The 20,692-nt window shown below is 35.4% G+C and overlaps 1 protein-coding gene across 1 annotated transcript; it reads left to right on the forward strand.

Moving 5' to 3' along the window:
• Positions 1–4,495: 4,495 nt before the first annotated feature.
• Positions 4,496–20,138, forward strand: LOC139856547 (uncharacterized). Its single transcript, XM_071845485.1, has 4 exons — positions 4,496–4,860; positions 18,143–18,278; positions 18,455–19,398; positions 19,523–20,138. Exons 1-4 carry the CDS (start codon positions 4,496–4,498, stop codon positions 20,136–20,138), a joined length of 2,061 nt encoding a protein of 686 aa, XP_071701586.1.
• The last annotated feature ends 554 nt before the right edge of the window (positions 20,139–20,692 follow it).

The raw sequence follows: 20,692 nt of genomic DNA on the forward strand, positions 1-20,692 counted from the left end.
TGTAAATATATTTTGAACATACTTTGATATATATGTATATATTGTTATAGGTTCGTGAATCAACCAGTGGCCAAGTCTTACTTCCCGACGAAGTAAAAATATGTGAAAGTGAGTTATAGTCCCACTTTTAAAATCTAATATTTTTGGGATGAGAATACATGCAGGTTTTATAAATGATTTACAAAATAGACACAAGTACGTGAAACTACATTCTATGGTTGAATTATCGAAATCGAATATGCCCCTTTTTATTAAGTCTGGTAATCTAAGAATTAGGGAACAGACACCCTAATTGACGCGAATCCTAAAGATAGATCTATTGGGCCTAACAAACCCCATCCAAAGTACCGGATACTTTAGTACTTCGAAATTTATATCATATCCGAAGGGTGTCCCGGAATGATGGGGATATTCTTATATATGCATCTTGTTAATGTCGGTTACCAGGTGTTCACCATATGAATGATTTTTATCTCTATGTATGGGATGTGTATTGAAATATGAAATCTTGTGGTCTATTATTATGATTTGATATATATATAGGTTAAACCTATAACTCACCAACATTTTTGTTGACGTTTTAAGCATGTTTATTCTCAGGTGATTATTAAGAGCTTCCGCTGTCGCATACTTAAATAAGGACGAGATTTGGAGTCCATGCTTGTATAATATTGTGTAAAAACTGCATTCAAGAAACTTATTTTGTTGTAACATATTTGTATTGTAAACCATTATGTAATGGTCGTGTGTAAACAGGATATTTTAGATTATCATTATTTGATAATCTACGTAAAGCTTTTTAAACCTTTATTGATGAAATAAAGGTTATGGTTTGTTTTAAAATGAATGCAGTCTTTGAAAAACATCTCATATAGAGGTCAAAACCTCGCAACGAAATCAATTAATATGGAACGTTTTTAATCAATAAGAACGGGACATTTCAATCTGGTCCTCGAGCTCAGTTACCCGAGCACGGAGGGCATGCACTTCCCTCGTCAGTTCCTCGACGATAGGGGATGCTGGTGGAGCAGATGGTGCAGATGGTCCAGATAATGCGGATGTAGTACTAGAAGTAGACGGCTCTGAGCGGGCGACCTTACGCACAAATGGATCGGCAGGATATGGTACAATCCTTTTATGGGCGGTGACCCTAACCAACTGTCCATATGCGTTCACGAACGGCTTCCCTCCATTAACCCCTGGATTAACAGTACCATCGAAATGGTACCGCTTCTTCGGCGTGGTAGAGGGTGGCTGCACGGGCTCCTCCTCAAAGTCCTCCTCAGAATCCTCCTCGGAATCCTCCTCGCTGGTGTCATCGGATGATGATCCGTCTGAATCGTCGGAAGGTAGTGCAGGTACATCATGTACGGGTGGATGTGTCAGGCCAGTGGTCATGAGTCGATATCTGCCAGGTGTAACCGGTACGACACATCCGTCAGCGTTGCGTCTAGCCCAATGTCCATGCTCGTTACGGAAGGGACCGTCTCCGTCTCCCCAAGGAATCACAGTACCACCGGAATGGTGCTGTGGCCCCGGGAGTCTAGGGCTGGGTGGTGCTGGAATCTCCTCAGGATCCTCGTCTCCGTCTGAGACGTCCATCAGGTCAAGCGCGTGTCCACTATCTCCATAAGATGAATCTCCAGAGTCGCCGGAGGGTAGTGGTGAGTTAGCAACAATAGTAGGCGAGGTAGCAGACGTATCTGAGTCACTCTCGAAGTCAAAGATCATGGGCAGCATGTCTGACATCTGAACAAGGAAAAATAACATTTTTCATGTCAGTAAGACATATAGCAATCACGTAATCAGGCACTACAACATCCTAGTAGTACATAGCATGGCAATCGTAACAGTATTAAACAAAAGTAACATGCAATCAAAGGCAAATAGTAGCATGAAGTAGCGAGAAAGTAGCAGCACACAGCAAGTTCACATAGCAGTAAGGGTAAGCATTAGCATGCAGTAGTAGTAAGCAGTAGTAAGTAAACGAGCAAGTTGTAGATTATTTCTATTAGCGAATCCTACTCGGCTCAGTCAAGACTCACTAATGCAACCTAATTCCCTACAACCGATGCTCTGATACCAAATGTGACGCCCCGTACAAAACCATCATGTACGAATCGTCAACAACATGTCCATTACACGGTACAATACTACATGCTGTTTTAAAACAAGTTTTGCATTAAAAAAGGATAACGTTTTACAAAAGATAAAGTGACACAAACGTCGTTACAAGCCATTATTCAAATAACATAAGTTGTGAATGCAAGATAAAAGTTCCATGATTGAGACATCTCTACTTTATGCAGCGGAAGTCTAACACAGCGAGTCTGTAATAGCAAGTCTAAAACACCAAGACATCAAGTCTAACAGCGGACGCAACAACGTCTAAGCACCTGAGAAATACACGCTTAAAAGTCAACACGAATGTTGGTGAGCTATAGTTTATATTCAGTAATGTAATGTAGACCACGAGATTCCGTATTCCAAAACAGTATGAAAAGTATATGCTTATCCGTGGGCACCCGGTAACTAACTTAACGTAATAGTAATACCCCCTAAAAGTACACTTGGCGAGTGCTTATGTCCTCGAAGTATCAAACACCCGTTAAATGCTAGCGCGACTAGCCCGAGTGGGGATGTCAAACCCTATGGATCCATATCTAATATTCGCGTTCACCAGTTCAAACACCAATGATTAAACGTTACCGTGCTAAGGGGAATCTTTGTGCCGTTATATCACCCACACATATATAAAGTTTAAGTACTAGTGTCTAGTATGTAAAAATATAAAAAGCGCATGTATTCTCAGTCCCAAAAATAATAAAGTAAAAAGGGAAGCTATAACTCACAGTGAATAAGCAGTAAAAGTCGATATGAAAAGTATGCAGGTAGTAAGTCAGTCCGAAAGGTCGTCAACCTAAGTCAAAGGTCACTAAGTCAGTATATTGTCCCAAAAGGTTTAAAAGTACGTAAGTAAAGTCCTGGACATCATCATTGTCATCATCATTCGCAAAAGATAAAGTAAGTTTTCAAAAAGAAAAGAGATCGAAACAAAAGGCTGATTTTGGACAGCTGCTACGACCTCTATACTAAACAAAAAGACGGTGGCCAAGGCTCCGTATGTGAGTCTTCTAACCGCTATCCAATTTTCAGAACCTAACTCGTCTTCGTTTGACCGTGGCGACGGTTTAAGTGCGAGTAGGTCAGAATTTTCAGCACATCGTAGCAAAGGCGTAGTGACTTTCCGAAGGCTGTAAATCCTAAACCGTATATCGGATTTAGGCGAGGTCTAAATGAAAAGTTATCTACTCGAAACGAACTATCTGAAAATAAGTTTTTCAGAAGTCCAGGAGTCTGATCAGACCCCAAAAAACAGCAAACAAATGCTCCAGTAGGTTTCTTGGTGCTTGATGCTCATCACGGTTCTCATCCTTGATGCGTGTAAGCTTCAAGTGTACAAATCTTTGATGTTTTAGCATCACTTTGACCAAGTTTCAACCATCAACAGACAACTAAGAGTAAAATCTATCATTCTACAAGTTTTGAACATCAAGATTGCCTCTTTATTGCATAAATCCAATAAAGCTTCAACCTTTGTCCTTTTTACACAAGTTTATGCATCTCCATCATATGTGATGATGAAGACTTGATATTTATCATCACAACAAACACAAAAAGGTTCCAAGTAAGTGAGATCTACAATAATAACTTAGATCTCAAGTATTAAGAAAATCCTAAGCTAGAAAGCTTGGATCTTTACAAGATTAATGAGACCATAAACTAGAGCTAAGATCTAATGAAAGTAATGAGACCAGGCCCGGCCCAATAGTGTGTACATTGTGTACATTTGCACAGGGCCCATGAATTTTAGGGCCCAAAAATTATTTTGGATCTAGGTATTGTACACTTAAGGCCCAAAAGGAATTTAAGAACTAGGGCCTAAAAAAAAAAGACAGATGTTCACTTCAATCTTACGGAATAAGCTACGTGAGTACGCGACTGGTACGTCGAAATTTGCTTCATCCTTTATCGAATTTCAATTGGTTCTCTGGGACTTTGCTTCATCGATCTTGTATGTAAGTATAAACTAAACATTATACTATTATCAATTATTTTAATCAATTTAATGTTTAGTTGGGAGTAATTGAATGAAAAGAATTGAATGACTATAGGCGTATAGTAATCGTATAGGGTATAGCTTCTTTTAATTGAAGGTTTTATGAGTTTATCTCCTTAATTCTTTTTGATGAGTATACTTGAGTTTATTGATACACTCTTATCAATTTAACTATTTAAATATTTAATGTTCACTTAATGAATTCAATTGAACTAGTATAACTTCTCAAGAGATATGCAAACAAAGAATTGAATTGATATATTAATTGAATTAAACTAGTATAATCGACAGAGCAGTTTTTTTATATGTTGTTCTATTTTTATAATAAGACTCAAGTTTTGTTGTATGGTTACTGATTGGTAAATAGGATTAGGGATGGCTCCTAAACAATTATCCGGTCATGAAAAACGTAAAAGAAAAAAAGAAGATGAGAAAATGAAAAAGTCCCAAGCTGGTGCACTACATAAGTTTTTAAATAAACCAAATCTTGAAGAGAAAGAACATGTACAAGTAAATCTAGAAGAGACGAAAGGGCAAGAGCATATTGAAGAACAAGAGGCAGAAAAAGAAGAGCGTACCGAGACAAATATTAGCGAAGAAGATGTGATACATAATCTTGTTGATATATTTGACCCAAGAAGGTGGGAAGGACTTAGTTCTGATGAGATTAAACTTTTGGTTGAGAGTGGTCCTAAAAGAGATAATAAAATAGTTTTGGGTCCGAAAACCAACAATAGAAGGTTTTCTGCAGCTTTATATACAAGAATTTTATCAAATTTGGAGAAGTGTGATCGACCATGGCTAGTATATTCAAAAGAGTTAGACAAAATATTTTGCTTCTGTTGTAAAATTTTTAGAAAAGGGCATCCGAACTGAAATGTCCCGTTCTTATTGATTAAAAACGTTCCATATTAATTGATTTCGTTGCGAGGTTTTGACCTCTATATGAGACGTTTTTCAAAGACTGCATTCATTTTTAAAACAAACCATAACCTTTATTTCATAAATAAAGGTTTAAAAAGCTATACGTAGATTATCAAATAATGATAATCTAAAATATCCTGTTTACACACGACCATTACATAATGGTTTACAATACAAATATGTTACATCGAAATCAGTTTCTTGAATGCAGTTTTTACACAATATCATACAAACATGGACTCCAAATCTTGTCCTTATTTTAGTATGCGACAGCGGAAGCTCTTAATATTCACCTGAGAATAAACATGCTTTAAACGTCAACAAAAATGTTGGTGAGTTATAGGTTTAACCTATATATATCAAATCGTAACAATAGACCACAAGATTTCATATTTCAATACACATCCCATACATAGAGATAAAAATCATTCATATGGTGAACACCTGGTAACCGACATTAACAAGATGCATATATAAGAATATCCCCATCATTCCGGGACAACCTTCGGACATGATATAAATTTCGAAGTACTAAAGCATCCGGTACTTTGGATGGGGTTTGTTAGGCCCAATAGATCTATCTTTAGGATTCGCGTCAATTAGGGTGTCTGTTCCCTAATTCTTAGATTACCAGACTTAATAAAAAGGGGCATATTCGATTTCGATAATTCAACCATAGAATGTAGTTTCACGTACTTGTGTCTATTTTGTAAATCATTTATAAAACCTGCATGTATTCTCATCCCAAAAATATTAGATTTTAAGAGTGGGACTATAACTCACTTTCACAGATTTTTACTTCGTCGGGAAGTAAGACTTGACCACTGGTTGATTCACGAACCTATAACAATATATACATATATATCAAAGTATGTTCAAAATATATTTACAACACTTTTAATATATTTTGATGTTTTAAGTTTATTAAGTCAGCTGTCCTCGTTAGTAACCTACAACTAGTTGTCCACAGTTAGATGTACAGAAATAAATCGATAAATATTATCTTGAATCAATCCACGACCCAGTGTATACGTATCTCAGTATTGATCACAACTCAAACTATATATATTTTGGAATCAACCTCAACCCTGTATAGCTAACTCCAACATTCACATATAGAGTGTCTATGGTTGTTCCGAAATATATATAGATGTGTCGACATGATAGGTCGAAACATTGTATACGTGTCTATGGTATCTCAAGATTACATAATATACAATAATAGTTGATTAAGTTATGGTTGAAATAGATTTGTTACCAATTTTCACGTAGCTAAAATGAGAAAAATTATCCAATCTTGTTTTACCCATAACTTCTTCATTTTAAATCCGTTTTGAGTGAATCAAATTGCTATGGTTTCATATTGAACTCTATTTTATGAATCTAAACAGAAAAAGTATAGGTTTATAGTCGGAAAAATAAGTTACAAGTCGTTTTTGTAAAGGTAGTCATTTCAGTCGAAAGAACGACGTCTAGATGACCATTTTAGAAAACATACTTTCACTTTGAGTTTAACCACAATTTTTGGATATAGTTTCATGTTCATAATAAAAATCATTTTCTCAGAATAACAACTTTTAAATCAAAGTTTATCATAGTTTTTAATTAACTAACCCAAAACAGCCCGCGGTGTTACTACGACGGCGTAAATCCGGTTTTACGGTGTTTTTCGTGTTTCCAGGTTTTAAATCATTAAGTTAGCATATCATATAGATATAGAACATGTGTTTAGTTAATTTTAAAAGTCAAGTTAGAAGGATTAACTTTTGTTTGCGAACAAGTTTAGAATTAATTAAACTATGTTCTAGTGATTACGAGTTTAAACCTTCGAATAAGATAGTTTTATATATATGAATCGAATGATGTTTTGAACATAATTACTACCTCAAGTTTAGTAGGTAAACCTACTGGAAGTGACAAGAAATGATCTAGCTTCAAAGGATCTTGGATGGCTTGAAAGTTCTTGAAGTAGGATCATGACACAAAAACAAGTTCAAGTAAGATTTTTACTCGAATTAAGATAGTTTATAGTTATAGAAATTGAATCAAAGTTTGAATATGAATATTGCCTTGAATAAGAAAGATAACCTACTATATTTAACAAAGGTTTCTTGATCTTAGATGATTACTTGGAATGGATTAGAAAGCTTGGAAGTAAATTAGTAAACTTGAAGGGATTTTTTGAAGTGTTCTTGAAGTGTTCTTCCTATGATGATTATAGCTTAATTCTTGAAGTGATTTTTGATGAAGATGATGATTAACTACTGGAAAAATACGTTCATAATAGTGTGTGTGTGTGTGTGTTGAGAGAGAATTAGAAAGAGAATTGGAAGTGAAATGGAGTGAATGATGAGTGGTAATTGGTGAGTGGTGAGTGGGGTTAAAAGGAGTTCTAGTTAGTTGACTAGCTCATGGTAGAAGTTAAAATTGATTAGTCATACATGACATAATCAAGAGTGGAATCTCATGCTAGTTCCTATTGGTATAACCCATAGTAAGTACGTTTTGAAGCTGTGTATAATACGGGTAAGAATACGACTAGAATTCTTGATGAAAGAAAAGAATGGGAAAGTAACTGTAACCATTTTCGTTAAGTATGAGTGTTTTGATATGTGTCTTGAAGTCTTCCAAAAGTATTTTAATACATCTAAATACACTACATGTATATACATTTTAACTGAGTCGTTAAGTCATCGTTAGTCGTTACATGTAAGTGTTGTTTTGAAACCTTTAAGTTAACGATCTCAATTAATGTTGTTAACCCATTATTTATTATATCTAATGAGATGTTAAATTATTATATTATCATGAAATTATGATATATTAATATATCTTAATATGATATATATACATTTAAATGTTGTTACAACTATAATCGTTACATATATGTCTCGTTTCGAAATCCTTAAGTTAGTAGTCTTGTTTATATGTATATAACTCATTGTTAATATACTTATGGAGATACTTACTTATCATAATCTCATGTTAACCATATGTATATCCATATATATATCGTCATGTCGTTTTTACAAGTTTTAACGTTCGTGAATCGCCGGTCAACTTGGGTGGTCAATTGTCTATATGAAACATATTTCAATTAATCAAGTCTTAACAAGTTTGATTGCTTAACATGTTGGAAACATTTAATCATGTAAATATCAATCTCAATTAATATATATAAACATGGAAAAGTTCGGGTCACTACAGTACCTACCCGTTAAATAAATTTCGTCCCGAAAATTTAAGCTGTTGAAGGTGTTGACGAATCTTCTGGAAATAGATGCGGGTATTTCTTTTTCATCTGATCTTCACACTCCCAGGTGAACTCGGGTCCTCTACGAGCATTCCATCGAACCTTAACGATTGGTATCTTATTTTTCTTAAGTCTTTTAACCTCACGATCCATTATTTCGACAGGTTCTTCGATGAATTGGAGTTTTTCGTTGATTTGGATTTCATCTAACGGAATAGTGAGATCTTCTTTAGCAAAACATTTCTTCAAATTCGAGACATGTAAAGTGTTATGTACAGCCGCGAGTTGTTGAGGTAACTCAAGTCGGTAAGCTACTGGTCCGACACGATCAATAATCTTGAATGGTCCAATATACCTTGGATTTAATTTCCCTCGTTTACCAAATCGAACAACGTCTTTCCAAGGTGCAACTTTAAGCATGACCATCTCTCCAATTTCAAATTCTATATCTTTTCTTTTAATGTCAGCGTAGCTCTTTTGTCGACTTTGGGCGGTTTTCAACCGTTGTTGAATTTGGATGATCTTCTCGGTAGTTTCTTGTATAATCTCCGGACCCGTAATCTGTCTATCCCCCACTTCACTCCAACAAATCGGAGACCTGCACTTTCTACCATAAAGTGCTTCAAATGGCGCCATCTCAATGCTTGAATGGTAGCTGTTGTTGTAGGAAAATTCTGCTAACGGTAGATGTCGATCCCAACTGTTTCCGAAATCAATAACACATGCTCGTAGCATGTCTTCAAGCGTTTGTATCGTCCTTTCGCTCTGCCCATCAGTTTGTGGATGATAGGCAGTACTCATGTCTAGACGAGTTCCTAATGCTTGCTGTAATGTCTGCCAGAATCTTGAAATAAATCTGCCATCCCTATCAGAGATAATAGAGATTGGTATTCCATGTCTGGAGACGACTTCCTTCAAATACAGTCATGCTAACTTCTCCATCTTATCATCTTCTCTTATTGGCAGGAAGTGTGCTGATTTGGTGAGACGATCAACTATCACCCAAATAGTATCAAAACCACTTGCAGTCCTTGGCAATTTAGTGATGAAATCCATGGTAATGTTTTCCCATTTCCATTCTGGGATTTCGGGTTGTTGAAGTAGACCTGATGGTTTCTGATGCTCAGCTTTGACCTTAGAACACGTCAAACATTCTCCTACGTATTTAGCAACATCGGCTTTCATACCCGGCCACCAAAAATGTTTCTTGAGATCCTTGTACATCTTCCCCGTTCCAGGATGTATTGAGTATCTGGTTTTATGAGATTCTCTAAGTACCATTTCTCTCATATCTCCAAATTTTGGTACCCAAATCCTTTCAGCCCTATACCGGGTTCCGTCTTCCCGAATATTAAGATGCTGCTCCGATCCTTTGGGTATTTCATCCTTTAAATTTTCCTCTTTTAAAACTCCTTGTTGCGCCTCCTTTATTTGAGTAGTAAGGTTATTATGAATCATTATATTCATAGATTTTACTCGAATGGGTTCTCTGTCCTTCCTGCTCAAGGCATCGGCTACCACATTTGCCTTCCCCGGGTGGTAACGAATCTCAAAGTCATAATCATTCAACAATTCAATCCACCTACGCTGCCTCATATTCAGTTGTTTCTGATTAAATATGTGTTGAAGACTTTTGTGGTCGGTATATATAATACTCTTGACCCCATATAAGTAGTGCCTCCAAGTCTTTAATGCAAAAACAACCGCGCCTAATTCCAAATCATGCGTCGTATAATTTTGCTCGTGAATCTTCAATTGTCTAGACGCATAAGCAATCAACTTCGTTCGTTGCATTAATACACAACCGAGACCTTGATTTGATGCGTCACAATAAATCACAAAATCATCATTCCCTTCAGGCAATGACAATATAGGTGCTGTAGTTAGCTTTTTCTTGTTCATCCTTCCATTCAAATTTCTTCCCTTTATGCGTTAATGCAGTCAAGGGTTTTGCTATTCTGGAAAAGTCTTGAATGAACCTTCTGTAGTAACCAGCTAGTCCTAAAAACTGGCGTATGTGTTTCGGAGTTTTCGGGGTTTCCCACTTTTCAACAGTTTCTATCTTTGCCGGATCTACCTTAATACCTTCTTTGTTCACTATGTGACCGAGGAATTGAACTTCTTCCAACCAAAATGCACACTTTGAAAATTTAGCGTACAATTCTTCCTTCCTCAATACTTTTAACACCTTTCTCAAATGTTCACCGTGTTCTTGGTCATTCTTTGAGTAAATAAGTATGTCATCAATGAAAACAATGACAAACTTGTCAAGGTATGGTCCACACACTCGGTTCATAAGGTCCATGAACACAGCTGGTGCATTAGTTAAACCAAACGGCATGACCATAAACTCGTAATGACCGTAACGTATTCTGAAAGCAGTCTTTGGAATATCATCTTCTTTCACCCGCATTTGATGATACCCGGAACGTAAGTCAATCTTTGAATAAACAGACGAGCCTTGTAGTTGATCAAATAAGTCGTCGATTCTCGGTAGTGGGTAGCGGTTCTTGATGGTAAGTTTGTTCAACTCTCGGTAGTCGATACACAACCTGAATTTACCATCTTTCTTCTTGACAAACAAAACAGGAGCTCCCCACGGTGATGTGCTTGGTCGAATGAAACCATGCTCTAAAAGTTCTTGTAATTGGCTTTGCAGTTCTTTCATCTCGCTGGGTGCGAGTCTGTAAGGAGCACGAGCTATTGGTGCAGCTCCTGGTACAAGATCTATTTGAAATTCAACGGATCGATGTGGGGGTAATCCCGGTAATTCTTTCGGAAATACATCGGGAAATTCTTTTGCGACGGGAACATCATTGATGCTTTTTTCTTCGGTTTGTACTTTCTCGACGTGTGCTAGAACAGCATAGCAACCTTTTCTTATTAGTTTTTGTGCCTTCAAATTATTAATAAGATGTAGCTTCGTGTTGCCCTTTTCTCCGTACACCATTAAGGGTTTTCCTTTTTCTCGTATAATGCGAATTGCATTTTTGTAACAAACGATCTCTGCTTTCACTTCTTTCAACCAGTCCATACCGATTATCACATCAAAACTCCCTAACTCTACTGGTATCAAGTCAATCTTAAATGTTTCGCTAACCAGTTTAATTTCTCGATTCCGACATATATTATCTGCTGAAATTAATTTACCATTTGCTAATTCGAGTAAAAATTTACTATCCAAAGGCGTCAATGGACAACTTAATTTAGCCCAAAAATCTCTACTCATATAGCTTCTATCCGCACCCGAATCAAATAAAACGTAAGCAGATTTATTGTCAATAAGAAACGTACCCGTAACAAGCTCCGGGTCTTCCTGTGCCTCTGCCGCATTAATATTGAAAACTCTTTCGCGGCCTTGTCCATTCGTGTTCTCCTGGTTCGGGAAATTTCTAATAATGTGGCCCGGTTTTCCACATTTATAACAAACTACATTGGCATAACTTGCTCCGACACTACTTGCTCCGCCATTACTCGTTCCGACACCATTTATTCCTTTCGTTCTATCAACCCCTGGTTCGTAGACCTCACACTTCACCGCGCTATGACCATTTCTTTTACACTTGTTGCAAAATTTGGTGCAGAACCCCGAGTGATACTTTTCACACCTTTGGCATAGCTGCTTCTGATTGTTGTTGTTGTTGCGGTTATTATTGTTGTTGGGATGATTGTTGTAGTTGCTGTTGTTGTAGTTGTTGTTGTTGTTGTTGGGCCGTTTGTTGTAGTTGCGATTGATGTTGCGATTGTTGGGATAATTGTTGCGATTATTGTTGTAATTGCTGTTGTTGTTGTATTGGTGATTCTTATCACCGTTTTCCTCCCATTTTCTTTTGACTTGCTTCACATTGGCCTCTTCAGCAGTCTGTTCTTTAATTCTTTCTTCAATCTGGTTCACTAGTTTGTGAGCCATTCTACATGCCTGTTGTATGGAGGCGGGCTCGTGTGAACTTATATCTACTTGGATTCTTTCCGGTAATCCTTTCACAAACGCGTCGATCTTCTCTTCCTCATCTTCGAATGCTCCCGGACACAATAGGCACAATTCTGTGAATCGTCTTTCGTACGTGGTAATATCAAATCCTTGGGTTCGTAACCCTCTAAGTTCTGTCTTGAGCTTATTGACCTCGGTTCTGGGACGGTACTTCTCGTTCATCAAGTGCTTGAATGCTGACCACGGTGGTGCGTACGCATCGTCTTGTCCCACTTGCTCTAGATAGGTATTCCACCATGTTAACACAGAACCTGTGAAGGTATGCGTAGCGTACTTCACTTTGTCCTCTTCAGTACACTTACTTATGGCAAACACCGATTCGACCTTCTCGGTCCACCGTTTCAATCCGATCGGTCCTTCGGTTCCATCAAATTCCAAAGGTTTGCAGGCAGTGAATTCTTTGTAGGTGCATCCTACACGATTTCCTGTACTGCTAGATCCAAGGTTATTGTTGGTATGTAGCGCAGCCTGTACTGCGGCTATGTTTGAAGCTAGAAAAGTACGGAATTCCTCTTCATTCATATTCACAGTGTGTCGAGTAGTCGGTGCCATTTCCTTCAAAATAGCCAAATGGAACAAGTTAATCATACAGAATATTAAGAGTAGTTAATAGTATTTTGTAGCATAATATGAACTCATTTATAAAAGCTTTTTCTTCATATTAGCGTTTTATAAGTTTAAATTCGGGTAGTACCTACCCGTTAAGTTCATACTTAGTAGCTAAAATACAATTCAACTACTACAATTCTATATGAAAAACTGATTATAATAATATTTCGCGTTCAAACTTTTACACAATATTTTACAAACTTACAATACCGCTTATTTTACATATAGCATGAAATATAGCACACAATAAATTTGATACAAGATGGTTGTGAAGATAATTCTAGCTAGTACACAAGTCGTTCAGCAAAGGCAATAAAGACACGTAATTCATACGTCCAGAAACAAGTCATGCATTCTGGTTTTACTAGGATTACTTCCCATCCTTGGTCTTGTGGAACATAACCGTTATGGCCGTTGATAAGACAGCGTGTTGTAACGTCGTCAAAGGCACGAGGGTTACGTAATGACCAACAGTCTCGTAATAACCTAAAAACCTCATTTCTTACCCCAATTACCGACTCCGTCACTTGTGGGAACGTTTTGTTTAATAGTTGTAGCCCGATGTTCTTGTTCTCACTTTGGTGAGAAGCGAACATTACTAACCCGTAAGCATAACATGCTTCTTTATATTGCATGTTAGCCGCTTTTTCTAAATCACGAAGCCCTATATTCGGATATACTGAGTCAAAATAATTTCTTAACCCGTTGCGTAAAATAGCATTTGGGTTCCCCGCAATATATGCGTCAAAGTAAACACATCGTAACTTATGGATTTCCCAATGTGATAACCCCCATCTTTCGAACGAAAGCCTTTTATAAACCAAGGCATTCTTGGAACGTTCTTCGAATGTCTTACAAACTGATCTCGCCTTAAATAGTTGTGCCGAGGAATTCTGACCGACTCTAGACAAGATTTCATCAATCATGTCTCCGGGTAGGTCTCTTAAAATATTGGGTTGTCTATCCATTTTGTGTTTTTATACTGTAAAATAGACAAGAGTTAGATTCATAAAAAAAATACTTATTAATACAAGCAATTTTTTTACATATATCATAAAGCATAAGCACACTATATTACATATATTACACCACACGAATACAACTATCTTATTCCGACTCGCTCGTTTCTTCTTGTTCGGTTTTGGTTCGTTTTGCCAAGTTTCTAGGGATATATGATGTTCCCCTAATACGAGCCGTCGTTGTCCACATTGGTTTAGAAAAACCTGGTGGTTTAGAGGTTCCCGGGTCATTGTTACAACTTAAGGACTTCGGGGGTTGACGATACATATAAAGTTCATCGGGGTTGGAATTAGATTTCTCTATTTTTATACCCTTTCCCTTATTATTTTCTTTTGCCTTTTTAAATTCAGTTGGGGTAATTTCTATAACATCATCGGAATTCTCGTCGGAATCCGATTCATCGGAGAATTGGTAATCCTCCCAATATTTTGCTTCCTTGGCGGAAACACCATTGACCATAATTAACCTTGGTCGGTTGGTTGAGAATTTTCTTTTACTTAACCGTTTTATTATTTCCCCCACCGGTTCTATTTCTTCATTCGGTTCCGATTCTTCTTCCGATTCCGATTCTTCTTCCGGTTCCGACTCTTCTTCCAGTTCCTCTTCGGGAACTTGTGAATCAGTCCACGAATCATTCCAATTTACATTTGACTCTTCATTATTATTAGGTGAGTCAATGGGACTTGTTCTAGAGGTAGACATCTATCACATAATATCAAACGCGTTAAGAGATTAATATATCACATAATATTCACATGTTAAAAATATATAGTTTCCAACAAAATTTGTTAAGCAATCATTTTTCAAGTAAACACGGTCGAAGTCCAGACTCACTAATGCATCCTAACAAACTCGATAAGACACACTAATGCAAAATTCTGGTTCTCTAAGACCAACGCTCTGATACCAACTGAAATGTCCCGTTCTTATTGATTAAAAACGTTCCATATTAATTGATTTCGTTGCGAGGTTTTAACCTCTATATGAGACGTTTTTCAAAGACTACATTCATTTTTAAAACAAACCATAACCTTTATTTCATAAATAAAGGTTTAAAAAGCTTTACGTAGATTATCAAATAATGATAATCTAAAATATCCTGTTTACACACGACCATTACATAATGGTTTACAATACAAATATGTTACATCGAAATCAGTTTCTTGAATGCAGTTTTTACACAATATCATACAAACATGGACTCCAAATCTTGTCCTTATTTTAGTAGGCGACAGCGGAAGCTCTTAATATTCACCTGAGAATAAACATGCTTTAAACGTCAACAAAAATGTTGGTGAGTTATAGGTTTAACCTATATATATCAAATCGTAACAATAGACCACAAGATTTCATATTTCAATACACATCCCATACATAGAGATAAAAATCATTCATATGGTGAACACCTGGTAACCGACAATAACAAGATGCATATATAAGAATATCCCCATCATTCCGGGACACCCTTCGGACATGATATAAATTTCGAAGTACTAAAGCATCCGGTACTTTGGATGGGGTTTGTTAGGCCCAATAGATCTATCTTTAGGATTCGCGTCAATTAGGGTGTCTATTCCCTAATTCTTAGATTACCAGACTTAATAAAAAGGGGCATATTCGATTTCGATAATTCAACCATAGAATGTAGTTTCACGTACTTGTGTCTATTTTGTAAATCATTTATAAAACCTGCATGTATTCTCATCCCAAAAATATTAGATTTTAAAAGTGGGACTATAACTCACTTTCACAGATTTTTACTTCGTCGGGAAGTAAGACTTAGCCACTGGTTGATTCACGAACCTATAACAATATATACATATATATCAAAGTATGTTCAAAATATATTTACAACACTTTTAATATATTTTGATGTTTTAAGTTTATTAAGTCAGCTGTCCTCGTTAGTAACCTACAACTAGTTGTCTACAGTTAGATGTACAGAAATAAATCGATAAATATTATCTTGAATCAATCCACGACCCAGTGTATACGTATCTCAGTATTGATCACAACTCAAACTATATATATTTTGGAATCAACCTCAACCCTGTATAGCTAACTCCAACATTCACATATAGAGTGTCTATGGTTGTTCCGAAATATATATAGATGTGTCGACATGATAGGTCGAAACATTTTATACGTGTCTATGGTATTTCAAGATTACATAATATACAATACAAGTTGATTAAGTTATGGTTGGAATAGATTTGTTACCAATTTTCACGTAGCTAAAATGAGAAAAATTATCCAATCTTGTTTTACCCATAACTTCTTCATTTTAAATCCGTTTTGAGTGAATCAAATTGCTATGGTTTCATATTGAACTCTATTTTATGAATCTAAACAGAAAAAGTATAGGTTTATAGTCGGAAAAATAAGTTACAAGTCGTTTTTGTAAAGGTAGTCATTTCAGTCGAAAGAACGACGTCTAGATGACCATTTTAGAAAACATACTTCCACTTTGAGTTTAACCACAATTTTTGGATATAGTTTCATGTTCATACTAAAAATCATTTTCTCAAAATAACAACTTTTAAATCAAAGTTTATCATAGTTTTTAATTAACTAACCCAAAACAGCCCGCGGTGTTACTACGACGGCGTAAATCCGGTTTTACGGTGTTTTTCGTGTTTCCAGGTTTTAAATCATTAAGTTAGCATATCATATAGATATAGAACATGTGTTTAGTTAATTTTAAAAGTCAAGTTAGAAGGATTAACTTTTGTTTGCGAACAAGTTTAGAATTAACTAAACTATGTTCTAGTGATTACGAGTTTAAACCTTCGAATAAGATAGTTTTATATATATGAATCGAATGATGTTATGAACATCATTACTACCTCAAGTTTAGTAGTTAAACCTACTGGAAGTGACAAGAAATGATCTAGCTTCAAAGGATCTTGGATGGCTTGAAAGTTCTTGAAGTAGATCATGACACAAAAACAAGTTCAAGTAAGATTTTTACTCGAATTAAGATAGTTTATAGTTATAGAAATTGAATCAAAGTTTGAATATGAATATTACCTTGAATAAGAAAGATAACCTACTGTATATAACAAAGGTTTCTTGATCTTAGATGATTACTTGAAATGGATTAGAAAGCTTGGAAGTAAATTAGTAAACTTGAAGGGATTTTTTGAAGTGTTCTTGAAGTGTTTTTCCTATGATGATTATAGCTTGATTCTTGAAGTGATTTTTAATGAAGATGATGATTAACTACTGGAAAAATACGTTCATAATAGTGTGTGTGTGTGTTGAGAGAGAATTAGAAAGAGAATTGGAAGTGAAATGGAGTGAATGATGAGTGGTAATTGGTGAGTGGTGAGTGGGGTTAAAAGGAGTTCTAGTTAGTTGACTAGCTCATGGTAGAAGTTAAAATTGATTAATCATACATGACATAATCAAGAGTGGAATCCCATGCTAGTTCCTATTGGTATATACCCATAGTAAGTACGTTTTGAAGCTGTGTATAATACGGGTAAGAATACGACTAGAATTCTTGATGAAAGAAAAGAATGGGAAAGTAACTGTAACCATTTTCGTTAAGTATGAGTGTTTTGATATATGTCTTGAAGTCTTCCAAAAGTATTTTAATACATCTAAATACACTACATGTATATACATTTTAACTGAGTCGTTAAGTCATCGTTAGTCGTTACATGTAAGTGTTGTTTTGAAACCTTTAAGTTAACGATCTCAATTAATGTTGTTAACCCATTGTTTATTATATCTAATGAGATGTTAAATTATTATATTATCATGATATTATGATATATTAATATATCTTAATATGATATATATACATTTAAATGTCGTTACAACTATAATCGTTACATATATGTCTCGTTTCGAAATCCTTAAGTTAGTAGTCTTGTTTATATGTATATAACTCATTGTTAATATACTTATGGAGATACTTACTTATCATAATCTCATGTTAACCATATATATATCCATATATATATCGTCATGTCGTTTTTACAAGTTTTAACGTTCTTGAATCGCCGGTCAACTTGGGTGGTCAATTGTCTATATGAAACATATTTCAATTAATCAAGTCTTAACAAGTTTGATTGCTTAACATGTTGGAAACATTTAATCATGTAAATATCAATCTCAATTAATATATATAAACATGGAAAAGTTCGGGTCACTACACGAACGGTGGTCTAGACGGGGAAGGTTATAATGATTGGTTGCATGCTTATGAATGTCTCAGATTACATGAAATTACAACATTTCATATTGAAAATATGAACAAATGGTGTGATATGCGTAAAAGATTGAAGTTGAACGAGACAATTGATAACATTCAATACGCACAATTGAAGAAAGAAAGAGATTATTGGATGCAAGTCCTTTTGAGAATCGTTGCAGTAGTAAAATTTCTAGCTAAACATAGTTTAGCTTTCCGTGGATCAAAAGAAAAGTTGTACCAAAAAGGTAATAATAATTATTATTGTTTTTGTTCCGCGACCACCAAATTGTTTTCGTTTCATTTTCACTTATTATTATTAAATGTATTAAACAGGTAACGGAAATTTTTTTGGGTCTCATTGAAATGCTGGAAGAGTTTGACCCTATTATTAAAGTGCATGTGCGACGAATCACAAATGATGAGGTTCATGTGCATTATCTTGGGCACAAGATTCAAAACGAGCTAATTCTTATGTTAGGGAATGAGATTAAAAAACAAATCATAAAGGAGATAAAGGAAGCAAAATACTACTCAATCATACTTGATTGTACTCACGATTCGAGTAATCAAGAACAAATGAGCATGATAGTGAGGCATGTAAAGTGCACATCTAATTATGTTGTTGTTGAGGAGTCTTTTTTAGGGTTTTTGAATGTTAATGACACCACGGGAAAAGGTTTATTTGATGTTACACTTGAGGAGTTAAAGTGTATTGGTCTTGATGTAAATGATATGCGTGGTCAAGGATATGACAATGGTGCAAACATGAAAGGAATACATCAAGGAGTGCAAACGAGATTTTTAAAAGAGAATCCTAGAGCATTTTACACTCCTTGTGGTTGTCACTCACTTAATCTTACATTATGCGATATGGCTAATAGTTGTGTTAAAGGAAAGAACTTTTTTGGACAGATTCAACGTATATACACTATTTTTCATAATTCTATTAATCGGTGGGAAATTTTTAAAGCTAATGTTAAAGATTTGACTCTTAAGCCATTGTCTCAAACTCGTTGGGAAAGTCGTGTTGAGTGTCTTAAAGCTATTAAAATGCAACTTGTCAACATACGAGAAGCTTTACTTAAAGTTGGAGAAAAAGATAATGATGCTGCAATTGCTAGTGAAGCCAATTCAATTGCAGAAAATGAACTTGGTGAATTTGAATTTATAGTATCCATTGTCATTTGGTATCAAGTATTAAACGAGGTGAACATTGTGAGCAAAAAGCTACAATCAAAAGATATGCATATCGAGATTGCTATCAAAGAAATAAACAGGTTCGTTGAGTACTTCAACGATTATAGAGAAACCGGTTTTTCAAAAGCTATTGATGAAGCTAAAGAGATTGTAGTTAAAATGGATGTTGACCCGGTATTTCCACAAAAAATGTTTGATTCACAGGAAAAGAAGATTTGATGAGAGTTCAAGTAGTCAGGAAGTTTCATTTACACCTGAAGAGGCTTTTAGAGTAAATTATTTCTTATACATTGTGGATAAAGCTATTCTCTCTCTCAAAACAAGATTTGATCAATTTAAAAACTATGATAAGTTATTTGGTTTCTTATTTCCTTATAACTTGAGGGGAATTGAACGTAAAGATCTAAAGTCGTCTTGTGACAACTTGGAAAATGCACTCAAGTATGAAGGAAAATCGGATATCAACGGTCATGAACTTTATATGGAGTTGAAGTCATTTGACATAATAGGAGCTGGTGAATTTAAGAATCCTTTTGATATTCTGATGCATCTTAATGAGGCTCGAGAAAATTTTCCAAACGCAAGGATTGCATATAGAATATTATTGACTATTCCAGTTACAGTTGCATCTGCGGAAAGGAGTTTTTCAAAGCTAAAATTATTGAAAAATTACCTACGATCCACAATGTCCCAACAAAGATTGAGTGGATTGGCGATGATGACTATTGAAAATGAAATCTTAGAGAGTATAAATTGTGAAGAGATAATTAAACAATTTGCTACCAAGAATGCGAGGAGAGCTTCAAAAATCATTGGTTAACCATTACGGTATGTAATTCTAATGTTAAATTCTTTATCTTTATTAATATGACGTTAATTGTCGTTTTTTTTTTAAACTTATATTATTCGTTAAGGTAGTAGGGCCTTTTTTCCGCCTCGCACGGGGCATTCAATTTCTCGGGACCGGCCCTGAATGAGACCATAAGCTAAAAAGCTAAGATCTTTAACAAAATAATGAAACCCTACGCTAGAAAGCTTGGATCTTTAGTGTTCTTGAAGATCCTTAAAGCAAAAGACTAGATCTTCAAGTTACATGAAGATCATAAACACAAGTTTTGATCTTTATAACCAAATAAAGAAATCATAAGCTAGATCTAACAAGTAAATGAAGATTCAAAGCTAGAAAGCTTGAATCTTTCATATTCTTGAAGGATTCAAACCCAAGTTTGAATCTACAAGATATAACAAGATCAAAAGCTAAAAAGCTAGATCCTTTAAATGATGATGATGATGTTGTGGATATGAAGGGAAGAAGAAGAGAAAGAAAATTTAAAAATTACACTTTTTAGAGTGAGAAAGACTAGAGAGAGAATT

The sequence above is a fragment of the Rutidosis leptorrhynchoides genome, chromosome 1 (assembly GCF_046630445.1).
Source record: "Rutidosis leptorrhynchoides isolate AG116_Rl617_1_P2 chromosome 1, CSIRO_AGI_Rlap_v1, whole genome shotgun sequence".
Lineage (NCBI taxonomy): Eukaryota > Viridiplantae > Streptophyta > Magnoliopsida > Asterales > Asteraceae > Rutidosis > Rutidosis leptorrhynchoides.